This window comes from Oryza glaberrima, chromosome 8, assembly GCF_000147395.1.
Source record: "Oryza glaberrima chromosome 8, OglaRS2, whole genome shotgun sequence".
NCBI lineage: Eukaryota > Viridiplantae > Streptophyta > Magnoliopsida > Poales > Poaceae > Oryza > Oryza glaberrima.
The window spans coordinates 18,781,534-18,796,584 of NC_068333.1; the positions used below are offsets into that span (position 1 = coordinate 18,781,534).

At 40.5% G+C, this 15,051-nt stretch overlaps 1 protein-coding gene across 1 annotated transcript; it reads right to left on the bottom strand.

Moving 5' to 3' along the window:
* Positions 1 to 785: 785 nt before the first annotated feature.
* LOC127783292 (ATP-dependent 6-phosphofructokinase 5, chloroplastic-like) lies at positions 786 to 6,342 on the bottom strand. The gene is made up of 14 exons (XM_052310533.1): positions 6,064 to 6,342; positions 4,558 to 4,911; positions 4,372 to 4,453; positions 3,998 to 4,071; positions 3,696 to 3,807; positions 3,052 to 3,147; positions 2,866 to 2,967; positions 2,693 to 2,767; positions 2,349 to 2,489; positions 2,139 to 2,255; positions 1,946 to 2,050; positions 1,750 to 1,830; positions 1,372 to 1,500; positions 786 to 1,249 (listed from the first exon to the last, which is right to left on the bottom strand). The coding sequence occupies exons 2-14, from the start codon at positions 4,863 to 4,865 to the stop codon at positions 1,082 to 1,084; spliced, it is 1,590 nt and encodes a 529-aa protein (XP_052166493.1). The 5' UTR covers positions 4,866 to 4,911; positions 6,064 to 6,342; the 3' UTR covers positions 786 to 1,081.
* Between the last annotated feature and the right edge of the window lie 8,709 nt (positions 6,343 to 15,051).

Here is a 15,051-nt window from a genome sequence, read left to right on the forward strand (position 1 = left end):
TCGATTGTGGACTGAATTTGTCGACATGAATTAAGGTGGCCGAATTTGTTGAAGGGAAATTCGTGCGCGAGTTCACCGTTTCGTGCAGGCGATGATCGCCGGCGAAGTTGGGGTGGGTCGCCTACTCGCCTGGACGGTGCTCAATAAACCAACTCAACCGAATGCCAAATGAAGCTGATAAATCAACGTAGACAACTTTGCAACCAGAAAACCAAATGAATGTAGATGGATAATTGATTCTTGAAGGGAGTCGTCATGGGTGAGGATCATCTACTATAATGTCACTACCACCATCATCAGTGGTACGTGGGTTCCACTCTGCTATTATCCCACGTGTCAGTGTCTATAATAATAGCGACATTATGGTAAAGGATGTAAACCCGAGTCGTCGACTAGTTTTCAGTGAAGACACGAAAGAGAAACGTCATTTTGGGCTCGTGTACAATTTTAGTTGCATCCTTGATCTGTTGTATCTAAGACACCACAATTAGGCAACTTAATCTCTCAAAACATGTTCATTTGATCGCACATCTGAAGAACATCTCTGCAGTTGTGCTTGCCTGCCCAGTGATGTACCCCCTCCGTCAAAAAAAAAAAAAAACAATCCTAGTTACAAACCTAGACATATGCGTGTCTAGGTTTCTAGCTAGGGTTTGTCTTTTTTTGGATGGAGTAGTAGCTTGCAGCAGGTTGGACGGCCAGGAACTCCACCAGACCGGCTATCTCTTCCGGCTTGCCAAACCGGCCTGAATTTTGCATTAGAGATAGCAGAAGCAGAAACAGCAAACCAAATCAAAATTCAGAGTTTCTTCTTCAGAAACAGTTCAGAGAACACTGCTACTACAAGAACCGTGGCTAGACTCCAGAGTGAGAACTGAGAATCTGATGTACACCGTAGTTATGGCTTTGGAGTTTGAATAATCACATTGATCCATGAAATTTTTCTTGCAAACAAGTGTTATAACAGCATCACTATTGTGTTGACTATCTTCTAGGCTAGTTCGTGCTGTAGTGTGATTGTGTGAAGCACATCACCGAAAGAATAGCAAATCATCTCGAGCTGGAACCTTCAAAGAATTGATCAATGGAAATCAGGCTGGCCAGTGGACGTTAGGCAACGGTGCCACATCCTGCTATTAGGGTTCACGCGCTTCGGTGCTGTTATGACTTCTGTGATGGGGAGGTAGACGTAGTGCGTGTTGCAGATGCAAGAAGTGATGCCACTGAACCCAGCAAATGCTCCATGGACCTGCAGGCACCATCATGCAGTTTTCATTTAACCAACCATATGACATGGGCAGCAATGCTACCTCTAGTCCTCCACACTTCGAAAGATAGATGTCAGAGGCCTGCATGCCTGAAGCGACTTACAGCATTTTGTCCAAGTACAGTGCACAAAATTGCATCAGATGCATTGGCACGACATGCCCGAACCATATATGTCGGATCAATGTATTTTACATCAGCAGGAACACCAATGTCCTTGAAATGCATCTTAATCTGAAAATTGTAACTGATGTTATCTATTATGATGGTATGATTGACAATACAGAAAAGAAACGTGGGAAGACAAAAGCAGGGAAGCCTTGGGTTCAACTATCTAAATAGAACCGAACTACTACGAATGTACAGAAAAAGCAAATGAGACGGTAAGGCAAACCTATTTTAACAACAAAATGTGGCACAACCATGCGCTTCTAAAACTACAGCATCAGAGCACAAAGTAAAAGAGGGTTATCGCATACACACCTTCTGTTGCATATGAACACCGATGTCACTAAGTATCACATTTCCAGATGCATCTGTTGCACCTGATTTTTGTAATAACTCCTGTAACGAACGTAGAATAACTAAATCATAGGCTCTCGACTCACGTGCTTCCAGCTGTATCTGGAACAAAAGTAGCCAAAAAGTCATGAAGAAATCACTCTGAAGTTTAGCTTACTTGTCCTGCAGCTTCAGCAACACAAACAACACAGAATCCTTTGGTCTTTAACAAATGCTCAAGGTGTCGTAGAACACCATATTCTCCATCAAGCGTGAAAGGAACCTTCATTCATATTAGTAAGCTTTTATCGGTAGATCGTACATAAGAGAATTGGTAGTCTCAAACATAATACAGTGTAATGTTTACACACCTCTGGTATTAAACAGACATCAACCTGCCCACTTGAAAGGGAAGCATGCATTGCAATGAAGCCACTGCTTCTTCCCATTAATTTGACCAAACCAATGCCATGGTATGCGCTTCGTGCCTAATTATAGTAGTGATTTATTCCCTTGAACTTTCATCTCTACAACTGATTCTAAAAGGTTAACACACAATTAATATCAGTAATTTAACTTACCTCTATATATGCAGAATTAATGGCCCGCTGAGCTTCTTCAACAGCCGTATCGAAACCAAATGTCTTGTCCATCAAAAGTATATCATTGTCGATGGTCTTTGGAACTGCTACAACTGAAACTTTTAGCTTTCTCTTCCGGCACTGCAATTGTGGAGAAAAATGAATATAATTTTTTTTATAACAAAGAAGGATGAACACGGAATATGTTATGCAAATTCTTCTGTACATAGGTACATTGGCCTCTGTTTTAGTTTGCACGTAAAAGAAGGCCTAATGGGTCCTGAAAGATTTACTGGGAAATAAAAATTGAATGATGAAGTGAATGAAAATTAAAGACATAAAACCTCTTCATGGATAGCATTTGCTCCTGCATGGGTACCATTTCCTCCAAGCACGAAAAGCATATCAATTCTTCTGGCCTACAATAATCAGATAATAATTTTGAAAACAGTTCAGCCTCCCTCAAAGGAGAGGAATAACAAATACAGCATCAAACCTTGCAGTGCAGAGTGCTTACCTGTATACTATCTACAATCTCACTAGTTTTAGCTCCTCCACGAGAGACTCCTAGAAAACTTCCACCAGCAAGATTTATGTTCTCCACCAGATGACGTGAAAGCTGGATGATGCTATCAAATGAAATTTGAAAAAAATTGGGGAGTAGTGAGTTTTTGACAATTATGAATATAGGAAAGTATCTTACTGGCATTTCTTTTAGGCCCTTTTCAAAAAATCCACGATAACCAAATGGAATCCCAACAATATTCTTAACCCCATAGGTCTCTAGAGTGAATACTATCTGCAAACGCGGACAAAATCGATTTGTAAGTCATACATGCAACATTATTTCTTGCTAAAAATTGCAGAAGGAATCAGCACATATTCTAGGCATAAGTAAAAAATACCAGTTGAAATCAAAGTACATAATAGACTACAGAGCATAGTTCTAAAAACAGCATGGGGATTTCGAATGAAAGGAATGTTCATATTTCTGATTCAAGGTCAAGGGACACACAGAAATACAGTATCATAAAGTGGTGCATTTTTACCCACTTTTATCTTCACAATCTGCATTTTTAAAAAACCAATGTTTGATGTGTAACCACCTGTACATGAAGTGCAATTAATTATTTGGTGTTTTGATTTTCTTTGCAGCTAAGTGCAGCAATTAGACATTGCCAAGAAAAAGTGAAGCAATTAGAGGGTATTGACTATTGCTGATAATTCATATGCATGCTTCATAACCCTAATCCCAAAATGGATGTAGCTACCAGAATTCATATCAAATGTTTGAGGTAGAAGTATGAGCAATTCAAAGATGTTTGAACAATGCTAAAAGACAATGACCTGTCTGATGACATCATTCAAACCAGGGCAGAGCCCTCCACAAGTAACTATGGCAGCTTTTACTTCCTCTGGTTCATAGTATATCTCCTTACGAGGGCCTGCACGATGTACCCTACATAAAACTATTTATCAATGACTTACCATTTAAGAATATAACGAATTAAGTCTAATAAACAATTAACAACTGTTAAACGCTGAAGGTGGAAACTGATATGATGTAATACGTAATCAAATATTTGAAGAAACAATGTATATTAGCAGAATCGAAACAGCTACTAACTCATAAGTGATGAGAAATATACCATTGTTCCACCCAGCTACAGTCAGGATCAATGCACTCTGCTCCAGCAGAGTTAGGCGAGGAATACTTTATCACCTAAAAGCAAGCACACTACGTTAAGTGCAAAGCATACACAGCAATGAACAAAAGTAAAGGTGTTCTTTTATGAACTGCATCCTGCTTTAAATACCAAATGTTAGTTGGAGAAAAGTAAGTGCAGAGACAGTGGAGTACACTGTAAAACAAAATATAACTCCCTCCATAACCTAATAGAAATTTCAAAATCTGTGCAATCAAACATTTTGAACTTTGATGATTTAGATACAAATCCTACTTAAATTAAACACAAGAAAATTAAAATCTAACACTGCCTGCTAATTTTGCCTGCTTACTGACCTTCAAAAGTGCTCGATCATCGCTGTTCACATAACCATTCCATTTATCCATAGGTGTACCATTTTCATCACCTGCAGGACTTCTGCCCGAGTAATAGCAGACAGTGTTGCATAAGAAAGTATTGTTCACATCTTTAGCAGCTTAAGGGAAAGCTAGCCAATTCAGTTAAAGACACAAAAAAAAAACCTGTTTTTCTTGAGTGAGAATGTGGTTGGCCTTGGTTTCAAATCATATATGTCTGTAATACGTGGCAAATTAAAACGTTTATCCCAGTCTTCCTGAAACTTCTGCTTCCAAGATGGATCATTGAAATCTAATTCCACTTTCGTGGAAGTAGCTTTAACACACAGTGGAGCAGGCCTTTTTGTTTTCTTGCAAGTGCACTCTTTGGCATTTGAATGAGAATAACCGTATAAAATTCGATCCCTTGTTGAATGCAGCCACTGAGGCGGTGTGCTACAAAAACTGCCACTTGATTTTAAAGAAACAGCCATCTTGATAAGGATGTGCACCAGCTCAAAGTGGTTATCGTCCAACAGTCTGGAAAAGATATTCAGCAAATTGTGCATTTACCTTTTCATAGTTTATACCATCAACAGACTTTAAGAAATTGAGTAAAAATCAACTTTAAGAAACTAAAAGGCAATAACCAGCTCTAGATGATGGCTAAGAAGCTACAAAGAAACTCAGGAGAGTGCAGTTTAGCAGTGAATCAAGCTCTGGGAAAGTGGGAAAACCCCTTATGTCCTAAATCAACTTTTGGCGAACTCCTAACAAGCAATGCCAATTAGTTGAGAAAACTAAGGCTCCTGTGCTCACTGACTAAACTAAATTACATTCTTAGAGGCAGTAGTTCACCACCCTCCGATACAGGATAATAAAAAACAATGAAAATAAACAAAACGGTTATCACACAACTTGGGATTCCAGATTACAACACTATAATCAAAATTCCCTAAGATAACTAAGGCCATGAACCTTTACTTACTGAAGTCTGATGAAGTGTAAATAAAAAGCCAGAGCACATCATAACCTGACAACACTGCATGACCACGCACCAGTACTAATTACCGCGTGAGATGGAATCATATAATATAAAAACCTAACCCAAATTCGTCTACACAATCCAACAAAACTCCAAATCATGGCGGACAAATACCAGTCCAGCAGTGCGGTGCCCATGCGTCCACTATTTACAATCGCACACACCGAATGTAGAGACAAAAACTAACATGCCCATCAGAGCAGGAGAGTTTTTTATTATCCCGTGCACATGCAGCCAATACGGAAGCGGATTCTCCATCTTTAGCCCATTAAAGTCAGGGATTCACAGCGATTTGCCCTGTGAGGTGGCGCTGCTGGACTGGAGCCACCCAATCGGCGAGCTGATGAGCGAGCTCTACCGCTACAGTGCCGCATCTACAGTGAACGGAATCGCACAGCCCCATCCGCTTGTCGAACGAAGCAGGCGATTAGGCGAGGCGAATCCGGCAGGTAGCGACCGCCATTTGCAGTAATGCGTACAGCTCCAGCGCTTGCTACCGTCCAAACGGGCTCCCGGTTCTCCGGAGCCGGAGCAGCGGCTCCACCACGCGCCGCCGCGGCGCGTATAGGCAGCCGATCGAGCGCAGCCACGGCCACGACTCGCGCGCGAATCTGAGGAGAGAGAGAGAGGTCAAGTGAGCAACGTACCACGAGCGCGGCGGCGACTCTAGCCGACGAGGGAGAAGCGGGAATGCGGCGGCGAGGCCGGAGCACGGGACTCCGGTGGGGAAATGGCGTGGAGCAGAGGCTCCTGGTGGTGGCCTTGCTGTAGTATTCGCTCGCTGCTCCTCTCCCTTCTACGCAGCGTGCTCGCGGCGGCCGGCGGAGGGGGGGAGTAGTGGTGGGGCCGGGTGGGCAGAGAGATGCCGGGGAACAGCACATGCTGCTGGATATCTGGAGATGCGATGCGACGGTGATGCCGTTGGGGTTCGTTGACCTCACCGGTGATGCCTTTTGGATTGGGTTGGGCCGAGCAAAAAAAAAAAAATTGTGCCCCAGATGGGAAGGGATTATAGCTATACAACTTCTGAGCTTTAAACGTATGTGTATGTAAAGTATATACTAAGAACAAGTTTAATAGTATAATCCACTACTAGCTTTAATTTGTCTATAGCCAATCTAATAGCCAATTCATACAATAGTTACTTACTATACTATTAGTATATGATCCCACCTGTTATACACACATTGCGTATTGCAGCTGGCTACAGATCTATAGCCCGTTGTTCTTCTCTCTTATCTTTTATCTTATTAAAATATGTTTATAGATGGCTAATAGTATGCTATTGTACCTGCTCTAAGGAGACTAGAGGAGGGGAACTGGTCACCCATCAGCGACTTCCGAGTCAATAATCTCTAGTTATAGTTGTCGACGAGGGATACTCGCGGACCGGATGAGTTAAGTATTGGGGTACGTTGGAACGAGGGTCTACATAGTATGACATCAAGCAAATAGAAGACAAGGATTATACTGGTTCAGGCCCCTTATCAGGTAATAGCCCTAGTCCAGTTTATGTGAGATTGATGACGATAAGAACAGATTACAAAGAGAGTAGTCGAAACAGATGGTACCGATGAGATCGTAGTCGAGGGATACGACGAGATCTCCCGGCGACTTGGCTCCGTGCACTCCGGCTTCGTAAACTTTGGTGGGTGTGTAGACAATGAGATGCGATGCCCTTCACCTCCCCCTAGGGGTCCCTTTTATACCATGTAATATCTTGACCCCCAAGTAAAACTTAGGGATATGTAAACCGACACGATACACCAAAGATTTTACCCCTTCCGAGTTGGACTTCGGCAATTTCTTAACTCATAGAGATATTTTCCATAATTTAAGACAAGTTCCTAACAGCGTATACGGAAACGATCCGTATACATGAAGGTATATCTTATCGGTTTCATAAGTCATAGGATAGAGGGTATGCCTTATCCGTAACCCTGACAGTAGTCTGTCTTAAAATATAGCAAGTTTATACGTAAGAAGTGTATGATTTTCTTTTTTAAAGTACTCTCTTCGTTTCAGGTTATAAATAGTTTTGACTTTAGTCAAAATCAAACAGTTTCAAGTTTTACCAAAATTTTAAAAAAATATTTTCAACCCAAGACGAATATATTATAAAAATATATTCAATTATTGATTGAAGAAACTAATTTAGTGTTGTAAATATTACTATATTTGTTTATAAACTTAGTTAAACTTAAAGTAGTTTTACTTTCATCAGAGCTGAAACAACTTATAATCTGAAACGAAGGGAACGAAGGGAGTACAATTCTAGCACACAAGTACATAAAACTCATATGTTAATACGAATACACGTCTACTCGGTTCGTAGATAGTGGAATTTTCCGCTTTTTTTTATAACTTGGTCCTTTTAGAAAACTTATTTCGTAACTAAACCTTGCAAAAAAATTTAATAAAATAGGTCGTGGGCTCAGCGCCAATCACGCTGGGGCTAAGATCGAACGTCCCAGCGCCAGATAATATGGCGCTAACATTTGCCACGCTAGCATAGAGGCTAATGGGCAAATTATTGGCAGCCGGAAGTGGCAGAGTGGCACGGGCACCGGCACGTGGGAACTGGTTGAATTACCCGCTGATTGTGTCGTCTGTCACTTGTCGGTGCACGGTTGGGTGGCCGGTGTTGCAGTTGTCCAGTTGAATGGGTCCAGCAAGGGTGTGTGATGAACAGAGTGGAAGAAGCTAGTAGCAGAATCATGTATACGAGATACAATTCAACCGATTGATTAGTCTTTGTGCGTGTCGTTTCTTGTAAAATTAGTGAGTAACCCTTGTGCTCCATACTTAGGACTTCTTTGTAATGCCAAAATTTTATAGAGATCCAAATGAATTAGTTCGACTTCCGTAAAATCCCTCTAAAGTCATACTCCTTCCATTCAAAAAGGACTAGAGGAGACATTATACAAGGAAAATAATTGTGTAGGGCTGTACCCACGTTGAATGGAGGGGGGAAATCAAATATTCCTACTTGAAATCATATTACTATTCACTCGGTGACCATCATACAGATGGAATCAGATCCTCTAAAGTCAGGCAGAACGACTCGTCTCTCCAGCGCTGATCAGAGCCATCCATTTCCTATCCAACCGTGATTAAAGAAAACTGTGGAAACACAGGCCTTTGTACCAGGCCCATATCAGCCCAATAGCTAAGGGACCCTTGGACAGCTCGTTCGACTCTGCCGCAGCGCATCGCATCGTTCGATTCCGCGGCGCCGCTACGCTCGGAGGTCCTCGTCGGCGCATCGTTTGACTCCACGCCACCGCTACGCTCGGAGGTCCTCGCCGGCGCTCCCCTCCCTGATCCGTCGGCGTGCCACGACAGCAGAGTTCTCACCTCAGCAGTTGACCTTCCGTCCCCTGCCACCGTGCTCAAGCCATCGAGCTCACTGCAGACGCCCGCCCCAGGTTGTGACGACGGCGTTCCTCACCTCACCGGCGCTTCCCTCTCTGCCACCGCGACGCCCCGGCTTCGTGGCCGCCTCCCCTGCCGCCCCCTATGGATAAAAAGAAACAACCATGACATTACGCACCTATTTTCTTCCATCTTAAATACGCAAATTTTAATCTGATGCAAGCTAAGTTGATTTTTCTTCAATCTTCCAGTTCAGTTTTCCTTCAATCCATCAATTCCAGCAACAAAACACAAGTTGGGGTACACAACAATACGGGAGGACAGAAAAAAATCAAATTAGAACAACACAAGTTTAAGTGCACAGCAATAGACGACATGAGTGCAGAGATTTGGCACCAGTCTGTCGATGGAGGCAGCATAAGTCCGATCGCCGGCGCAGAACCTTCACCGCGCCAAAAAGGTGAACCCGGCGCCAAAACAGAGAGGATTCGCGCCAAAAATTACTGCAGCCGCAGCTCTATACGTTGTATACGTGCGTCTGCTGACGTTGGGCCGGCCCACGAGCCAAGTGGGGGCAGCGCAAGCAGTCTTGGTTACCGTTGGATGGAAGCGAACGGCCAGATATCCATCGACTGTAGACAAAAGTCATTTGTTCCGACTGCAGAGGATCTTGTTCCCATACAGATACACTATGGCCCTATTACTATTCGCTCGGTGACAATTTCCCAAGTTTGGTTTTCTTAGGTAAGCTACTCCAAATTTTCAATTTGTGTCCTTTACAAATATTTAAAGATGCAACGTACTCCCTCCGTTTCAGAATGATATTATTTCTATCACTTATAAGATTTGTTTTAGAATAAAACTATTCTCCACTCATCCCCTCATCTCAACAAAAACACAATAATTCTCTATTTAATTTCTTCACATACTTTCTTATTTAAACCAATATAATCCGGTTGAATATAGAGGCCGGGTAAAAAATATTGTTCTCTAATTTTTTTTTAAAAAATACAACATGTTTCTAATTATTTTTATCTAAATTTTTAATATATGATTATAGATCCATTAGGAATGTTTACATTTTAGGATGGGGGAGTACATGTATATCCTACTTTGGGCTCCTCTTGAAATCATTCATCATACTACTTGCGTCGAACATGGTTGGTGTACATCAGTTAGCTCGTCACTGTCCTTACTTTGGATGGACCAGCATTTCGGCAATGGATACTAAATAGGTCATCCAGGTCAGACAGAGTGATGGCTATAAAACTTGACCCAAGCTGCATCATTGACACGCGCCTCAATCGACGTCCTAAGAGAAAATGCAGAGACAGTAACATCAACTACTGAAATTTTCTCTGGAAAATAAAGGACATCATGCAAAACAAATGTATTTCTTTTGCCCTTGTTAGTATTTTGTAACCAACATTGCGACGCTACTATGTCAACAAGAGGGAGCAATGTCTATCTTTACTTTCCCTCAAAATAAAAAATGTATATCTTTACTATTCCTAACTAGTAGTAATAAATTACACGAAATCTATTTCGAGAGCGCTCTCGGTTTAGCTCTATAGCACGACGCATCTCAGAGCCGTCTAACTGTGCACGTCGTCATGATGTCCATCCACGTGGGTGCCTTTTTCCTTTCAAATATAGTTCACGTGGGTGTCTTTTTCCTATTCAAATAAAGTTTCCTCTCAAATTACTTATCCGATCTACAATCTTATTACACCATTGTGTTCGTTACAATTAAATCTTCACAACAAGATTTTACATGATTATGTTACGATGAAAAGATATTTATATTTGTAAATTACTTTTATTATATACATAAGTTACTGTTATCATATATACATAAGTTACTTTTATCATATATATATAAGTTACTTTTAGATTTGACTAAATTACTTCTTAGACATATAAAAGTAAATTCAATAGAGTCTAAAAGTAATTTACATATATTCTAAAAGTAACTTAAAACAAAACGGAAGTAACTTTGTCACGACGTTAGAAGTAAATTCGTTGTAGGGATAAAATATGACTTTTTAGTTAATTCCATAATTTGTGCTAATTAATTTAAGAGACAATTTGAACCAAGCCACACAAATTTTGCAAAATTTGTGATATGCCACCCTGACCAACATATCATTTACTCATGTGGGTCCTACATGTCATTGAGATACGGGTGGCATATCTCAAATTTTGCAAATATAGGGTGGCATGGTTCCAACAAACCCTTAATTTAATTTCTAGATAGAGTCATGTTTTTATCTCTACAACGGATTTACTTCAAATAACATGCCAAAGTTACCTTCGTTTTGTTGTAAGTTACTTCTATAATGTATATAAATTACTTTTAGACTTACTGAATTTACTTTTATAGTTTAAGAAGTAACTTAGTGAAATCTAAAACTAATTTAGACATATCATAAAAGTAATTTGTGATTTTTCATCAAAATACAATCATGTGAGATCTTGTTGTAAAGATTTAATTGCAACGAACATAACGGCGTAATCGGATAAGTAATTTAAGAGAAATTTCTCTAAGAAGGAAAAAAATACATAGATATTGAGTGTACTAGTAGGTTTTTTTTTTTTTGGAAAGAAGGGTGTCTCTCTTTAGCACTATTCAGCTAGCACTCTCGGTGTAGTCGCGTCCTAGCACTCTCGGTGTAGTCGCGTCCAATAAATTAGTAAGCATCTAAATTTTCGGATGGATGTAGGTAAGATGGTCTGGATTAAGACAAGATAACCTATCGGCAAAGACTAGAAATAGTCCGATTGTCCAACAAATGGCCAACTAAAACTTTGACTAGTTATCAGTTGGTGCCAATCTTACTTCCATATCCCCAAATTATAAATAAACTTCCACAAATAGGTTATATTACGCTTTGATTGCCTGTAAGCTAAGGCCTCCGTGGAAATGCATGATTTTTTTATGAATTAGGTGGAAATTGAATTGTTCGTGTGAAAATCATGTTGTTATATTTTTTATTAAAGAAAAAAAATCATGTGTTTGAATTCACGATAATCGACAACTTCTCCTACAAATTGGAATAGACAAAAAAAAAAACCCTTCAAACATAGGAGTACTGCTCTTAAAAGACAAGTTTAAACTCATTTTGTACACTGAAATTTCTTATAACTGGAGTTGAAAACCCGGTCAAAATTCAAGTATTGTCATCTTAAAAAAAAGAAACTAGGAAGCGACCGGCGTCACCAGGTGACTACCTGTTTTAATTTTAAAAGCGTAAACCGGAGGACTAAATCAGAATAACGAAGCGACCTCGAAGCTAACGGCTACTTTTTGCTCGCTTCCAGCACAGCTTCCGCTGTGGCGGGGACAGCTGACAGTACCTGAGACGAAAATGGAGCGGATAGTTTCCATCCGCTCCGGACAAAAATGGATATGGATAACTTTCGGATCGGATAATTCTCGGATACGGATACGAATACGAATATTTTCTTCCGGATACGAATATGAATATGGTATCAGGGTTTTCGTCGGATACGGATAATAATTCGGATATCCGGTGAACAGTGCTATTCGGATATCCGCAGTACCCATGAGACATACCCCATTTCTTTCTAACTCTATAACCTTCAATATACCTTTATAGATTTTAATAGTAGTTTATCTCTTAACACTAGTCTATACTATTAATATTATTTAAATTTTAAAAAATATTTATAAATTATACCTCATTTTATATAAAATGAGCTAATTATATATGTTGATATTTGTTTCTATTAGAAGTTGAGTTGGTTTTCGTGTTCCGAGAAAAAATTATTTCTGTATTTGTGTCCGATCATATTAGATTCTTATTCGTATTTGAGATAATCCGTATTTGTTTCCGTATTCGAGCTATCCATATTCGTTTTCGTATCCGGTAAAAAATATGAAAACGAATATGATATGAGCATTATCCGTCTGTATCCGCTCCGTTTTCATCCCTATCTGAGACTAGAAGATCTGACCGAAAATTTGATCATTTGGCCCCTTTTAAAAACTTATTTTAAAACTAGTCCATAAAAAGTTCATACTCCCTCCATACAAAATCTAAGCATATATTTTTATCACCAAAATCAAGAAGAAATTAACTAACTATAGACCATGAAAAATACTCCAAGTATAAGGCTGAGTTCTTTCCCCAACTTCCCCCAATTCACCTGTTCCACGTGCACTTTTTTAAACGGCTAAACGGTGTATTTTTTTAAAAAAATTCTATACGAAAGTTACTTAAAAAATCATAATGATCCATTTTTGAAAAAAAATAGCTAATACAAAATTAATCACGTGTTAATGGACTACTCATTTTCCGTGCGCTAGAAATGTGTTCTCAACACACACCAACGAACATAGCCTAAGTTATATTTCATTTTCAGGTTTTTCTGAATGAGATGGTAATATTTAGAGCGTGTTTAATAATATAGCTAACTGCTAACTCTAAAAATTACATCATCTACTACTAATCTAATAACCTACTCATACAAAACTTTTATATAAATATATACTACACCATTAATACTTCTTTTAGAAGGGTACAACTCAGAACACACACTTACACACACCCCGACACACGCACACACACGCGTGCACGTCCCTAACACACGCTAGGGATGAGATTGGAGGCACTAGGCCTCAGTGCACGGGAAACATGCAGTCCCACTGAACGCACATGCGTGTGTGTACTCTATTATCTAGCTGGGACCAACCAGAGTCAGTACCGAGGAAAGAGGGGAAAAATCCCCCCGGACGAGCACGAGTGTCGAACCTAGGGTTCGAACGCTCATGGGCAGCGTGCCCACCGGCGACGCTTGCCACCTGAGCAAGCGCTCGGTCTCTACACCGTTAATACTTGAACCACCTCGCATACACATATTATCTTAAAGTTCGTGCCGTAGCTGGCTACATATGTGTAACCCGCTTTTCTTCTCTCTACTCTCATCTCTCCTCCACATATGCTTGTAGCTAGTTTATATACTCTATTGGACTTGCTCTTATAGTATCCATGTACCACATTAAATTGTTAATCGGAACATAGGAAGTCATCTTACTACTCATTGGTTGCCTACATGGATACAATTCCTTGATTTTGTTACATGATGGATAAAGTTAATTTCTTCTTGATTTTGGTGATAAAAATATATGCTTAGATTTTTGTATAGAGGGAGTATGAACTTTTTATGGACTAGTTTTAAAATAAGATTTTAAAATAGGAGTATGAACATGTGAGTTTGAGAAGTTAGGGAAAGAACTCAGCATTAGACTTGGACTATTTTTGTTGAAGTTCTTTCATGGTCTATAAGCCTTGTTTAGTTGTAAAATTTTTCTTCAAACTTTCAACTTTTCCATCGCATCAAAACTTTCATACATACACAAACTTCCAACTTTTTCATCACATCATTCCAATTTTAACTAAATTTTCAAGTTTAGCGTGAACTAAACACAGCCAAATAAGTTTATAAAAAGGGTTAATTAGATACATGCCATTAAAATTTTGCCGGTTTTGAAATATGCCATTACTATTTACATATTTGGAATGATGCCATTGCTATTTGTTTGTAATCTCAGTGGTGCCACTAAGATACGTATTTTACATGTATTGGACGAAAATGCCCTCATCTTCTACCTCTCTCCCTCTTCTCTCCCCGTTGCTTCTACTCTGGCGCCGTCACCGCCGCTGTCGCTGCCGCGCTGTTGCTGCTCGACGTCGCTGCTGCTCGCCGCTCCGCCGCCGCCGCCGCTTGCGCCGCTCGCTGCTGCCGTCGGTCGCTTTGCCGCCACCGCTTGCGCCGCACGCTGCTGCCGCTCGCTCCGCCGCCGCCGCTCGCCGCTGCCGCCGCTTGCTCCGCTCGTTGCTGCCGCCGCTCCGCCACCGCGCCGCTCGCTCCACCGCTGCCGCCGCTTGCTCCGCTCGCTGCTGCCGTCGCTCTGCCGCCGCCAGTTCTCTGAGCTGTGGAAGAAAGGAGGGGGAGAAAAAGAAAGAAAGAAGGGTAATTTGGTCCAAATTTTTTCATAAATGGTTGGTAGTGGCATATCTTGAATATGTGTAAAATTTCAATGGTATGGTTCCAAATACGCGAATACTGATGGCATATTTCAAATCTGGCAAATTTTTAATGGCATGTATCTAATTAACCCTTATAAAAAGGGTCAACTTAAAATTTTTGGGAACATGTGAGCTGGTTTCGGAGAGTATCCGTATAATAACGTCAGAAACTAGGCGCGTCACTGAAAAAATTCCCCGTCCTTTTCT

What these genes read in the sequence shown, in the direction of transcription:
- LOC127783292 (XM_052310533.1), bottom strand. Translation starts at nt 4,865, where the DNA reads ATGGCTGTTTCTTTAAAATCAAGTGGCAGTTTTTGTAGCACACCGCCT. An exon ending in AGATTGTAGATAGTATACAG is followed by an intron (nt 2,768 to 2,865) that starts GTAAGCACTCTG and finishes TGATTATTGTAG; the next exon opens with GCCAGAAGAATTGATATGCT. An exon ending in CTGTACTTGGACAAAATGCT is followed by an intron (nt 1,250 to 1,371) that starts GTAAGTCGCTTC and finishes TGGTGCCTGCAG; the next exon opens with GTCCATGGAGCATTTGCTGG.